The 14,823-nt window shown below is 40.7% G+C and overlaps 1 protein-coding gene across 3 annotated transcripts in view; it reads right to left on the reverse strand.

Annotated features, from left to right (window-relative positions):
• Nucleotides 1-13,906, reverse strand: part of ampd2a (adenosine monophosphate deaminase 2a) — a 32,664-nt gene extending 18,758 nt beyond the window's left edge. The window contains exons 1-3 of one of the 3 annotated variants that reach the window (XM_080891812.1): nt 13,818-13,906; nt 13,471-13,517; nt 9,783-10,192 (exon numbers count right to left, since the gene is read on the reverse strand). In XM_080891812.1, coding sequence (XP_080747938.1) covers nt 9,783-10,155 — 373 coding nt within the window. In that variant the 5' untranslated portion in view covers nt 10,156-10,192; nt 13,471-13,517; nt 13,818-13,906. Of the gene's footprint in view, nt 1-1,030; nt 1,409-9,782; nt 10,193-13,470; nt 13,518-13,817 lie in introns of those variants that run through there. The other 2 variants (XM_080891813.1, XM_080891814.1) reach the window with 2 other exon arrangements.
• Nucleotides 13,907-14,823: the final 917 nt, after the last annotated feature.

Consider the following 14,823-nt stretch of genomic DNA (forward strand, 5'->3'; position numbering starts at 1 on the left):
TAGCAACTACAGATGAGAATAAATCTCTACTTTGGACCTTAATCTCCAAAATGTAGTTTCAGTACTCAGCCTGCAGAAGGAAACAAACACAGATGATGAAATTTTCCAGCTAACTACTGCCTGCAAAAAAGCTTTCTGAAGGACCCTTTTTTTAAACATAATGAAGGTTTGCTACAGAGATAACATGTGTCAGTTCACACATAGAAACTAACAGGATCATTCTCAGTGCTTTCCCTTGCTGTGTATAACATAAACAGCCTCTAACAGAAGATGGAAACATATCTAATAATCCCCTTCGCATACAAAAATAAAGAAAACAGATACCAGCTGTTCTCACTAAAGCACTGCCCTTACAAACATCGGGAAGGTAAACATGCTCAGGTGGGTTTTTAAGCGAGTATCTGCTGACACTAACCGCCTGAGGGTTTCAGTGTTAATGAAGGGGCAAATCTGAAAAGGATGTTTGTTTTCTTCTAGCTACAGTGGCACCTGTTCAGCAACCGACACCTCTTTACTTCACTGTGCACTCTTGAGAGAATGGTTGCTATGAACTGTATGCGTTTTGTTTTTAATCAACTCACATTGAATAATTTGCCCGATTAATCAAGCAAGTAACGGTACTGCACTATAGTTAGCTGTAGCAGACAGCAGCAAAGACTAGATGCCCCAAATATTCAACCACTGCAACATCCAGAGCCTGTTAAAAACAAAAAAAACAAAAAACTGAAGCATATTAAGCTTTGCAAAGATCACCATAAGCAACACACCGGTTGTTTATGCTCCTTACCTCACACTTATCTCACACTCATGTACACATTTCCCCTCACTGTCAGCCTTATGCTGTCAACTTATTCCAATACACAACAACTGTTGTTTACTTGCACGATGAGCTCGTTTGTGAGGTATTTTGGGAGCGATAAGTATCATGCTTAATAAGAACTGATGAAACTTCTTTTAACACACTATTCACGTTTACAGGCTTTACATGCTAAGGTACTGTTTTGTATTTTAATGCCATAGATTACAGTACCTCTAGCTCCCTGTCTTGTCCTGTTCTCACAGTCTCCGTTACGGTCGCAGTGGCCTTGTCTGAGCTGTGGTGGGATGCTGGGACATGTAACTAGGCCTGGGACGGCCGATGTACCCTCCCCCGCTGGTACAGTGGAAGAGAGAGAATGACAGCAAACAGAGAAAAGAACGCTCTCTCCAGAAACCAAGCCGCTCTAAGACGACATCACCCAGTTCTCCTCCTTTTGTCTCTCCTTTCCTGCTCCTGCTGTAACTGCCGCCACCTTCAGTGTGCTGCAGAAGCAGTTCTCTTTTTTCTTTCTTCTCCTCTTTTCCCCGATTTTGTCTCTGCCTCTCTCTCAGCTGCTTCCTGTACTACACCGGTTTACTGTGCATGAACAGCAGAGCCTTCAAGCCCCCGGATTTAAATATTGGGTTGGATCATACCACGTGGCAAAAAAAAGGGGGAAGGACAAGCGTTAACCACTTCATGCTTCATGCATTGTGCTATAAAATGGAGGCGGCCCTGGATAAAAAGCCACTCCTACTTTACTTCCCTTCCCACCTCTCATTCATGAACACACAGCTTCAGTCATGTCATGACTGTAAATGATGTTATGAATACCAGTATTAAGAAAATCTAATAAATGGAAATTTATTATTTCTGTACAAACTGCTTTTCTGATGCTCATTCACTGCTTCTTTCTAATTTCTGATTTTATTTTGTCCTTCAGAGCTGGACGACTTTTAAAGAGTGGTTTTGGAAGTTCAGTCTTGTGTTTGTGATTAAAATATTTATTTGACTGCAAGTGTAATTTATCCTTTTGTGTATCCAACTACTTTATAGATGAGAACACACAGTCAGCAGCAGGATAAGGTTAATTTTTATACTGCAGGTTTGTGGTCTCCAGCATGTCCCTGAAAAAACAGCAAGGTGTTTGTTTGTTTTTTGTGGGAGTAAATTTTATGGCTAAGTGAGATGTTCAAAGGGATATGGGGTGGGTGTGGTTCTTGTAAAGACTGATCTATTGTTTGACTGCCAGTCAAAAGACTGAACAAAAAGTACATTACCGGTAACTGGAATTAATGAAAATAATCCTTGGATGAAAGAAATCACTATCTTCTCCTAGGCATGTGGAACAGTCTTGAGGAAACTTAAATAGAAACAAACATTTCCCAGGGTACCGTGAGTGCCAACATCTATATGACATATTTAAAATATTTTATACATATCCCTCATTATATTCATCATCATACATCATTTTGGTGCATTTGACAGTTTCATTGAGCACTGAATAGAATTTCAGATTACAATATACCCATAGCATCATTTTACAATGATCGTAGCATGTGTATATATGTTTATCTCCCACCCACGGGTTTGCTATTAATAACAGCAGTAGTAGTGTTAATGGTATTGTCATGTGACTATGTTAGTCACTGTGGGCTTTGAATGTGAGCAGGACACACAAACAATCAATCACTGTTAGGAATCACTAAGTTCATCTCCCCTATAGTGCTTCTTAAATGTTGTAAAATGAGTGCTAAATACTCCTTTGTGGACCAATGTACAGGAAAAAATTTTTTCGTTTAAGTCACTCAGGTCAAACCTCTGTGGCAGCCATCTTGTTTTGCAGGTAAAGAGGAAGCCCGCCTCAAATGCAGCTCTTGTATAGGATGTGGCAAGTGTAGAACATTAATTGAATTTATTCAAATAAATGTAAACAGATGAAATAACAAACAAATGTTTGCTTTATATTTCATTACTGACAAATAATTGATAATGTGATCATTGTGATTCTGTAAAAGTTAATCTTCTTTGTTTTGAGTGATGTTCTGTTTTCCCCACTACACCTTCCTGTGTAACAATCATTTAATATGTTATAAATTGTGATGAAGTATTTTGAAAGACTGATGAGAGATCACATCACTTCTTCACTTCCTGCCACCATCGACTCACTTCAGTTTGCATACCGGACTAATCGTTCCACAGACGATGCCATAGCTCACCTGCTCCAAACATCCCTGAGTCACATGGACACTGGCAGAAGGAATTATGTTAGGATGCTGTTCGTGGACTACAGTTCAGCATTCAACACAATAATTCCCTCTAAATTTTTCACCAAGTTGAACGATTTAGGACTCAGCTCATCACTGTGTCAGTGGATCCTCAACTTCCTCACAGACAGACCCCAATCAGTAGGAAAACAAGTCTCCCCCTCCATGTCACTCAGCATTGGAGCGCCTCAGGGCTGTGTTTTAAGCCCCCTGCTGTAATCACTGTACACTTATGACTGTGTAGCCACATCAGACACCACCTCCATTGTCAAGTTTGCTGACGACACTGTTGTTGTGGGCCTGATCTCCGACAACATCGAGAAGGCCTACCTGGAGGAGATTAGGAACCTGGAGACCTGGTGCCAGGAGAACAACCTCCTCCTAAATGTCAGCAAGACTAAGGAGCTGATCGTAGACTTTACTACAAAGCAGGCGAGGAATTATGAGTCCTGATCATCAATGGCATGCCAGTGGAGAGAGTGGACAGTTTCCAATACCTGGGTGTCCACATCACTCAGGACCTGTCATGGTCCTGCTACATTAAAGCCCGCCAGCGTCTCTTATTCTTCAGAAGACTTACAGTAGTGACTTCCATCTGCCACTGAGGGAGCTTAAGAACTTTTACTCCTGCACCATCGAGAGCGTCCTGACGGCAAACATCTGCACCTGGTATGGGAACGGCACCAAGCAGGACAAACAAGATCTGCAAAGAGTGGTGCGCTCAGCCGAACGTATCATTCGATCAGAGCTTCCTGACCTGCTGTCCATCTGCACCAAGTGGTGCAGGACTAAAGCCAGGAAGATTACGATGGACCTCTCCCATCCCAACAATGGACTCTTCTCACTGTTGAGGTCTGGGAAGTGCTTCCGTTTCCTTAAGGCCAAAACAGAGACAATGAAGAGGAGCTTCTTCCCCCAGGCTATTCGGGCTCTGAACCAGGTGTAGGACTGAACTCTCCCACAGACGTTACATTTCCACACGCACTCTGGTTTTTATTTTTGCACACTTCTTATAATTTATAATTTCTTTTTATTAATAATTTCTTATGTAAACTATTTTGAACATTTTTACTGTAAATTTCTAAGTTAAAATCTGCAAATTTTTGGTAGTAATCTGTAAATATTAGTGTCAATTCTTACTGTCATTTAATGGTTGGGCAATTGCACAGCAATAATAATTTCACCTCATGTCATACTGTGCATGGTTGTGTGTGTGTGTGTGACGAATAAAATTTGAATTTGAAATTTGTGTTTGTTATATAATCCAACCTGAAGCACAGATGAGGAGCCTCTTATAGAAGTCTTCAAAAACTTTTAATTAAATCAAGCTGATTCTCCTTCAGAATTATTCAACTCAACTGCCATTACTACTTGCTTGTATTGTCTTTTGCACATTCTCAGTCTTACTATTTATATTTCTTTATTATTTTATTTTGTCTACCTGTCTATGATAACCTAATAGGACTTAAGCAACACGGTTGATGGAGTTCAATATTGCAAATTTAATACAGCAAAAGTATATGAGATTTATTTAGATGCTTGAATGGAAACACTCCAACTGTTTGGAGACTTGACGGTTAAATTTCTTGTACAAATAGGTGATATCTCATCTTCATGAACCTATCAAGAAGCTGACTGAGGAAGTTATAAATGTTATGAGAGTAAGTTGACCAGTCCTGATTTATTTGACCTTCGGGCCTTTGGCTTGTGGAATATTTCCTTTGACTTTCTGTTCTGAGCTTAAAAACAAGAAGGACATCCATTGTAAACAACAAATGGCAATGTGTTCTGCCACTGATTGTGTTACTACAACAGAATCATTTAAGAGGCTTGCTGGCTGAAACCACCTACAGCCTTGTGTGAATTAAATTCAGACATACTATATGTCCAGTGGTTTTTGTTAAGTCACATTTCTCACAAGCACTGAGGTATGTTTTCTTTTTCAGCCCCAGCTTGAGTTTTTCTGCAGTTACATCATCTGTTGTGTTCTGCAAATCTCTTTCCCTGGAGACTAATTAACAGCACAGGGGAGTCGCTGTGCATTATTTTTCACTCCCTTTCTCCCTGAAGAAAAAGAGAGCTGACACAATTGCACAAGCATTTCCGTGTGAATGAAAGAGGGTGAACATGCAAATAAAACTGCTTCCCAGCATTTGCGCTGCTGTTTTTGTATCCCATCCCCCCCCCGTCCAACGGGAATCTTCTCAAAACAATAAGTTCTCTCTGGAGCCCGAGACACCGAACTGTGCACAAAACATGTTGCATACCCACAGCAGCACATGTAAACACTAATAGTCACACACCAAAAAAGGCACACGTATTCACATCATTCATTTTGACCCTCTGTGATTATCCAGACCACAGTTGTTGTTGTCACCACTGTCAGTGCACTTCTCACCATATCGGAATATCTAAAAGGAACACTGTGTCATTTGATAGTGTCAACATATAACCCTCTGCAGTTAGCGCTGCTCGGACATCAAGAGCTCACAATTCCAACCCTGAGACAAAAACTGTGTGAAGTATCAAAGCCAGAGACAATAAAGGGACTACTGCTTCCCTGCCATGGCTAAGCAAGAAAGCTTTTGATCCGTTTCCATGCACATTTACTGCTCTCTTTGCTTTGGTGTAAATGAATTGCGCACTGTTGAAAACTCGCAATTCTAGCTGTGATTTAGTGTCTTGTGTTGCTGGCAGAGCTTCCACAAAAGGATGTTATAAATACAGAAGTTTGATTAAAGATTAAACTCTGGCCAATTGTGCACTGTTTGCTTTAATGACTAATATTTCATTACTGTATCAACTAATGGTTGCAAACGAAAACAACTGCGACTAACCTGACTCAGGCTGTATAGCGGAATCTATTTTTTCAAAGCAAGAACGAGTTGCGGTGTGATAAGAATATAACAACAAAAGGAAAAAGTTCCTATTATATGTTCTGACATCAACTAAAGATGAATAGTTTAACATGAAGATATCAGAAATGTGGAAAACTGGCCAGCTGTCAGACTGAACAAATGACTTTTCTATGTGTGAGATGACCAATGAACTGGAATGTGAGAAACATCAGTGTGGAGTTGCAAGTGTGAGAGTATATTCCTAATTAAAGTTTAGAATATGATCTGGAGAATCATCAAATGAACAGGAGGGGGTGGGTGAGAGATTCAATGAGTCACTGAGGTCAAAACACAATAAGAAGTCAGTGAAGGACTGAAACATCAGCTGATGCTGCTTCATGTGTGATCGAATGAGGTGGATTAAATGAAAATGGATCTTCATTGGAAGCCACGACAAGAGCAGAGACAGACCAAAGTAGCATGCTTAACTGTACTTAAGCACTGAAATACAACCCATCATAACCATCTGTACAGCCTGTCAGCCAGCAGAGCACCCGAGTGAGAAATAGTAGAGTGGAAACAAACCAATCTTCTGTGTGTTTCTATGTGAGTGTGTGTCTGTTTCTGTCTAGCTATCTTTGTGAGGACCGAAATTCGCATTCTACTATACTTGTGAGAACCAGCAGTCACTTGTGAGGACCAGTGAGTGTGTCCTCACAAGTTTGAAGGCCTTTTTGAGGCTCAAAATGTGGTTTTAGTGTCAGGGTTACAATTAGGTTATGGTGAGGTTTAGGGTAAGGGTTAGGCATTCATTTTTAATGGTTAGGGTTAGGGTAACCATTATGTCAATGAAGGTTCTCACTAAGATAGCTGAACGGGGTTGTGTGTGTCTGTGTGTGTGTCTGTGTGAGTGGAGTGGAGTGGGTTGCCTGGACAGATATTATGATATCAGTCGCTATCTGGTAACAACAGGTGGGCCTGTTGTTACCAGATAGCGACAGGCCCACCTGTTGGTGTGACAGTTTTCAAGGCCTCACTTCCTACCTCTCCAAAATCCCTTTTCCAGGACTGAGACGCTTTCCCTTTCTAACATGGGAAGCAGCTGAGCTATTCATAGCAAAAGAAAGACCTGGAATTTTCCACCAAACACAGAGCAAAGTGGTCCTCAGTCATGTCTGAGGGGAGCACAGCCACAGACCGGAGACCCTAACAACCAGCTGCTTGTTTCAAACCGATGGGCTGCCTTGTATTTTCCCAAGCCTCCCTCTAGTGGTTAGAAAGAAAAGCAAAGAAACATTTTTAATATTGAATATTAAAGTGTAGAGCAAAAACGGAATAAAAATAATCTGTTTTTCTCTAAACAAATTCACTTTAAATTGAAGCTATTCAGCGTATTCATTGTAGGAGTGACATTGAAAAACATGTTACACTGACAACTTTTCAATAGGAGATCAAAACACAACTTCTGGTTTTCTCCCAGTATTTGCTTGTCACGTGTTTCTGTCTACTGCAGGGCCAGAGCGTGGGAGTGAGAAGAGGTGAACAGGCACGGTGCTTTTCAGTCAGCTGGGTTAAAGTCCACAGGGAGACGAGTAGATATGATAATGATTCAGTAAGGACTACAGCAAATCCCCTCAGGGGTAACGGCACAGAGCTCACATGACCTGGGGTAAGAATACACATAAATTGAAGACAGATGCACAAGAGACATGCTGTGACACAAGCAGTATATCTGCTTAATAATGAACCAGAACAGGAGACAGCCAGAGTCTTGGAGGAAATACGGTAACCATCCAACTGCAGCATGCAGCAGGATGTGTAGAGAGTATAAAAGATACAGATTAATGTGGTGCCCGCAGACCAGTGGCCACCTATTAATAACCGATACAGTATTTTGGGGGGGGGGGGGGGGGGGAGGGGGTTCGAGGGTACAGTGCATTTTAAAAACAAACAAACATATCTTTTAGAATAATTAAAAGAACTGACATAAATGGGTACTAGAAATACATTATCCAGTATTATATAGATGGCACAAAACTAATGTTAAATCCAGGTAACAAGACAGCAATCCCCACACCTATGAAATGCTGAGCTGACAAACCATCATACATACAAGAGACAAAAATAACTGCCTCGACAAAAGCATCAAGCTAGACAACCAGACAGCCTGCAGGTAAAATGTGCAAAAGCCTGTATGAAGTTAGAGCCAAAAATAAAGATAGAAGGCTGCATACAGGAAGAAGAGCGCTGATCCAAACTGGTGAGAGGAATTCCCTGCACTGCTCTGGCAGACACTTTAATAACCTCCACATATCACGTCATATAACTGGGTATTACATATTCTGCTTTATGCCAGAGTCCAGTGGGAGAGCTGCGGAGCCTACAGGCAGAGGCAGTTTCCTCCAGGAAGCTGGTTGGTTAATCAATGTTTACACCAGCAAATCCACTCAAACCATTGCATAAGAGAACTGTTTCAAGTATGCAGGGGTGCATCAGTGCTGGAGAGATGTGTTTGGTGAGAGGGGAAAATGTGATAAGAGAACTATTTCTGCTGAGGTTACAAGAAGAAACAATGCAAATATTGAGCTTCAGTCCATGACCTGACTTTGAGAACAGTCGTTTAGAGGCAAAAATAAAAATGTAGTCAGATGGACCATAATGGACCATATTATCACACTGGGAGAGCACAAGGCTCAGCCAAGCGGCTAATTGAGAGGACTTGAATGACTGCATGGCTGGAGAGACCTATAAGTTATTTATTACTGCACCAAAGACAGGCGTCCTCAGCAAATACTGTAAGCAGTGTGTCAGCGTGAGTTACTCCTCACGATCTGCTGCTGCATCCCTCCAAATGCTCGACTTTTGTGCTGTGCAGCACCCTGAGGAACCAATTCATTTCACATATAAATTGCAGGTCTAACTTGATTGTTTCTCACTGGAAAGAGCAGTTAACATTAAAATCAAAGATAATCATAAAAGCACAATAATTTTTGTCTATTCCATCACTCACACACACAAAATGTTAAATGTGTTGTTTTCTTTTATCTGGGATGCTGAGAGAACAATCTAACAGAAACTTGTAATGAGAGAGAGAGTTGCAGTTGAAAGATAAACTGATACCACTGCTCTGTGCAAAGCTGATAAACTGTAGCAGAAACTGTGCAAGGTGGTCGGGTAAATAGGCCCACAAACTCCTCACATTCCTTTACAATCTGACAATAATACACAGACAGTCAGAAATGTGTATACAAAAAGCGATATTCACTGTGCAAAAGAGGACAATAAATGCACATTACACTGTTACACTCATCTGCAAAACATTAACTTCACAAGTTAAGCAAAGGCTGTTCATCGGTGCCTCGTTATGACAAATGATACACTTAACCTGAACTTTACCTTCTTATCAAAGTACACACTATTATTTTTTTCTTTTGCACAACCTTGCTGGACTTTACACTGTTATCTGGCTTCGAGAACCATTCATGTGCGCTAGTCAATACTTTCTGATGTTTCATACACTAAGTAATTGTCCGACTGAAAAAACTAGAATAGCAATTGTTAAATAATCACTTTCATCTGAAGTTTTGTGAAAATGTTCTTTGCAGTTAATCGATTCAGCGAGGTGTATTACACACAGAAGAGCACACATGCTGAACGTATCCAACATGGGTGGAAGCTTCAAATCAATTTACAGGCGGAAAAAAACTAGCTAGAGTTGCAGAATTCTCCACTTCCCTCTCATTGCTCTTTGTGAGCAGCATGGATTCTTAAATACCATTGCACAAGCACATGTATAATTTTCTGACCCCACATCCACGTAAGATGTTCCCCCATTTCTTCTTTGGGACCCCCCAAACCCACCCTTTCACCCACACTCACCAGGGCTGGTGGTGCTCTGCAGGCTCCCCCTCTTGTGCATCGGGGATTTAGGCTTAGGCTTCCCTTGTCCATTTGCAGCATTAGAGGAGGTGGAGGAAGAAGATGACATCTTGCCGCCTGTGCTCTTGTTACTAGTCGAGCACAGTGGGTCAGAGCATTGAAGTGGCCAGCAGGGGGAGAAAGGAGCACTAGCTCTGATGCTGGAGCTCTGTCTCACAGTGGGACAGCGGGACGGTAGGACCCATACTGGGCCAGGCGAAGCTCCTCTGCAAAGTTGGCTCCTCCTCCCAGTCAGCGGCGGGTCAGCAGGCACACTGCACAGCGCCGAGTTGAAAGACAGCCCAAGGCTTCCCCAACTCCTGCTGGGGGCCATCGTCCTCGGTTGCCTTAGCAACCAGGGAAGGAGCTTCCTGTAGGCAGCACAGGGAAAAGCGGCCACAGAGGAGGGCATTGGAAATCAAAGAGTGTAGCTAGCATGACAGCTAGCAAGCCAGAAGACCAGCTGCAGCTGAGCCAGCTGAGCGCCTAGGTCAGCGAAGGACAAAAGTTTTTCCACTCTTCTAAAAATAGCAGCTAGATAGATATCATTAAAACATGCAGTGTATCCAAGAGAAGCAAAAACAAAGGATCGCGATGAACAGCAAGTAACTAAAAAAATAAGTAACAGAGAAGGTACTCTGTGGATAAGCACGATAACCAGCTCACCAATGAGCTCCCAGTCTTCTTTGCTGGAAAATTCTGAGGGGAGACGGACAGCTTACACACACACACACACACACACACACACACACACACACACACACACACACACACACACACACACACACACACACACACACACACACACACACACACACACACGGAGGCCCGCCTGACATGGAGTATTATAAATAGTGACAGCTATTGCCCAGCTAGAGGCTGTGGTACAACCTGTGACAAGTACAGTGCATTAATGACTCGTTGTCACTTACTTCCTGTAGCTGAGGAGCAAAATTACAATACATCATAAACTCTTTTAAAAGTTTAGCAAACACACAAGCATCCAAAAGTCAACACAGCAGGTCAATGATTTAAAAAAATCTTAAATTTTACTAGTGTTCATGCTCTCAATACACACATCACTAAATTGCAAACTAAAGTGTTTTCTGTTGAAAGTTTCACAGACTGGAAATTTACACAGTTAATAATCACACTGGTATATTTTATAAGTTCAATACTGCATATTTTATGCTTTAGTAATGTTAACGTCACTGCTAATTTAGCTTTTAAACACAATGCTGAATCAGTGATTGCAATTATTCAACTTGAGAATTAAATTTCAATATTCTGTAAATCCAATTCTCCAAAACTAGGAAGAAACTATATTATGGACCAGAATAGTCATACAAAGAGAGTTGTTAAGAACAAGCAAAGAGCCCCATCTAGTGGCATGAAAACTGTATGCAGCTGGATGAAAATTTCTATTCCTTCTTTTCAAAAGTTTAAAAAACATGTGTGTGAAAGGTTTTTGCTTTTTACATGGTAAAACCTTTATATCTAACAGTTACATCCAAGTAACTCATGTGATAGTAAAATATTCAAGTGTATCTAACCAAAACTCTAAAAGCAAAACGGAAACTGATAAAGCTTTTAAAAAAAGACTAGTACATTGTACAACAAACACTTAAATTTACAATAATATCTTTAAAAGATAATCTTATTTGGGTACTGAAGTGGAAGTGTCTGCAAAGTAAGGAAAAAATAAAAGGTTATATCAGGGTTTCTTTTTCCTGAAAGCTCACCCAGGTTTTAATGACACTGCTTACCATCTGGTGCGGCAGCACCAGCAGAAAAGCCTAAAACACACAGGCCCACTTTTGAAAAGGAAAAAATAAATAACTAACCCGATGAATATCTTAACTACTTCGCAAAATACAAATTAGTCATATTCTTAAAGCCTCAGCAAGAAACAGAAAGCAGTCATAGTACCTGAAAACTCTCCTTTGGTTTTCTCCCTGCTTCTGCTGCTTGGTCAAGCCTTCTGTTTGCACACCCTTTTGTTAAAAATGAGACCAGTGAGCATATATCTGGCTGCTTAGGAGATTTTCCCCCCACTTATTCAGACCAGTGCTTATGAAGTGCAACATTTTGTTTACCAGGGCCATACAGGAAAAACCCCTAGTGTGGTCACATCTATTAAACAGCATCTTGACAGTGTACATTACACAAAATCCTGCTGAACAAAGTAACATATTTTCAAATGAGCTAATATACACTTTGAAATAGTCTATACTGGTATTTTCTATAATAAAATACAACCAGGGCATGTTTTTATTAATAGCACTGCTTCTTCTATTGCCAGGTCCCTGGATTACCTTAGTCTTTTCTCCCAGTTTCCCTTTCTTAACAATGGCTTAGTGACAGCCACCTTTTTGATGAGGCTTCAGCAAACAGTATATGGATCAAATGCAGGGTCAAATGCATCTTTCAAGTCAGGTCTTTGCTGGATTTTTTATTTTTAGCATATCTTAAGAACACTTTCAGATTGTGTCCATCTGCTGTAAATAGCTCTTTAAGTCTCTTTGCTTATCCTCCATTAGTCTAGTTTTTTAAGGATGCACAGCACATCATGCCAACATATGCCAAGTTTTCAGTGAATACAATTTTTAGGGCTGTCAAACTGTGAACTAATTATGTGTTTTCATGCCAGGTTGCCAGGGGGGGAAAAGTACCTTTAAAACTTTAAAAAGTTGTCTGTTATGTGTAGACATCCCCTGAGTTAAGTGTCTCTCAGTTCCCTATCAAATGGCTCAACAAGCAAAAAACATTCCTATGAATATGATCAGATACACAGACTGTATTCAAAATAAGTTAAAAAAAGCAGCCAGTGTCCAAAGAAAAAACTTTGGAGAACTATTGCTTAAGAGCACTTTTAACATGTTACAAGAAAGTCTAGCTCGTTGGAAGAAAAGCAGAAACAAATGAGTGGTGGCTTTCACCCACCACTGTAACAAAAATACTGATGGTATACAGGAATGTGAACTGATAACCAGTGTCAGTTGAGAACTAGTTCTATATTGTTCACTCCACCTACAACGTCAAAGCTGATCAAGTTCATCCAATGGCACACACAAATTGACTCCATTACTCATAAATCACATAAAGACAACACAATCAAAAGACGCATCAAGACCAGCTGCAAAGCCACACTGTCAAATGACAGGAAGTGCAACAGGATGACGAAAGCAAAGTCACAGCCACATTTTTGTTTTTGTCCTGTCAGCTGATCAACGCACAGACACAATCAGTTTGTAACAATAGTTTTGTCACAACTTTAAAGGTGAACCAAAGCATAACCGAAAAGACACGATGAATGTGAGCATAATGTTGGCACAAATAGGACCTCACAGCTTCCTCCTTGGCCACGTAAAAGCAAGCAGGGGTACAAGCTTTCAAATATTAGTACTATTAGTACATTTAACGCATAAAAATACCAAACAACTACTGTTTTTCCCTTATTTGAGGCAAGGTTTTGTGATGTATTGCACTGCAATAAGGTTAAATTCGTTTTGTTTTTTGTTTTTTTACCTATGTAATAAGCTTCTGACAGAGTTTCTGGTGATAAGACACTTAAAGGGAGAGCTAAACTCCTTTTTCTAGAGCGTGTTTCGTGTATATTTGAGTACAGCTATGTCGGGTGCCGACTTACCAACGGACATTGTTGACGACTCGTTCGCTGGAAGTGGCAGGAAATACCTTGACACAAAGATAAAGCAACAACGACGGCTCGTTACAGTATATACGGGCTCTAAATATGTGTGCGTATACATCCGCAGAGTAGCTAACAAGAGCGCCGACTGTAAACACGTTATCGAGGAGTTTCACATAGCTAACAACGCGACTGCTTCGTACTAGCTTAACTGTCCACTATCAAATGTACAAAGTTAGTTCAAGCACGATAACTGCAGTGTCAATAGCCTACGTTTTAGCTTAAAAATGGCAAACCCATGAGAGAAATAAGTATTAGTTAAATAATTCTAGCTAGGAAATACTTACCAGTGGTGATATTCGGTTTGGGTGGCTTTGTTATTCTGTTACTTCAGTTTCCTCCACAGTAGGATGAAGTGTTGTGTTCAAAGGAGGCGCTGGGAGAGGGTTCAAAGGTCCCGGTGAAAGAAGAACAAATGTGTTTCCACACTGGTTAGATAACGTTTGATAGTAGCTTATCTTCAGCAGCTGTATTTAAAACAAGTTCTGAAATATTTAGCAATTAAATCCTAGAATGACTTTCTTACTGGTAATATCTCAAAGGTTACCATATATTAAACGCTATCGGTGTTAGTTTTATGTGTTACTTTCCTCTTCTTATTTAGATGGAGCACATTTTTTAGCGCCTGGCATGCACTCGCTGGCCATTTTATTAGGTACACCTTGCTAGTAAGTCTCCCAGTCCACCACATCCCAAAGTTGAATTGAACTTTGCGACACGGTGCATTGTACTGGAAGTAGCCGTCTGGAGACGAATCCATGCTTTTCGTGTTCTTTATGCCAAATGCTGATCCTAACATCTGAAAATGGCAGCAGAAATCAAGACCCATCAGACCAGACAGCATTTCTGCTGTCCAGTTTTCGTGAGCCTATGTGAATTTTACCCTAATTGTCTTGTTCTTATCTAAAAGGAATGGCACCCAGTGAGGTCTTCTGCTGCTATAGCACATCTGATTCAAGCTTCAGCATGCTGTGCATAAGGTGCTCATCCGCATACCTTTGTTTTAACAAGTGGCTATTTGATTTAATTTTGCTGTCCTGTCAGCTCAAAGCAGTCTCATCATTCTTTGACCTGTGATATCAACAAAGTACTTTTAGCCAGAGAACTCGAAACTCACTGGATATTTTCCTTTTTATCCGGCGCATTCTCTATAACCCTTACACATGGCTGTGTTTTTGAAAATTCCAGTAGATCAACAGTTTTTGAAATACTCAGATCAGCGCATCTGATACCAGCAACCATGCCAAGTCAGTTAAATCACCTTTCTTCTCCTTTCTGATGCTCAGTTTGAAT

The sequence above is a fragment of the Rhamphochromis sp. 'chilingali' genome (genome assembly GCF_963969265.1).
Source record: "Rhamphochromis sp. 'chilingali' genome assembly, chromosome: 9".
Classification (NCBI taxonomy): Eukaryota; Metazoa; Chordata; class Actinopteri; order Cichliformes; family Cichlidae; genus Rhamphochromis; species Rhamphochromis sp. 'chilingali'.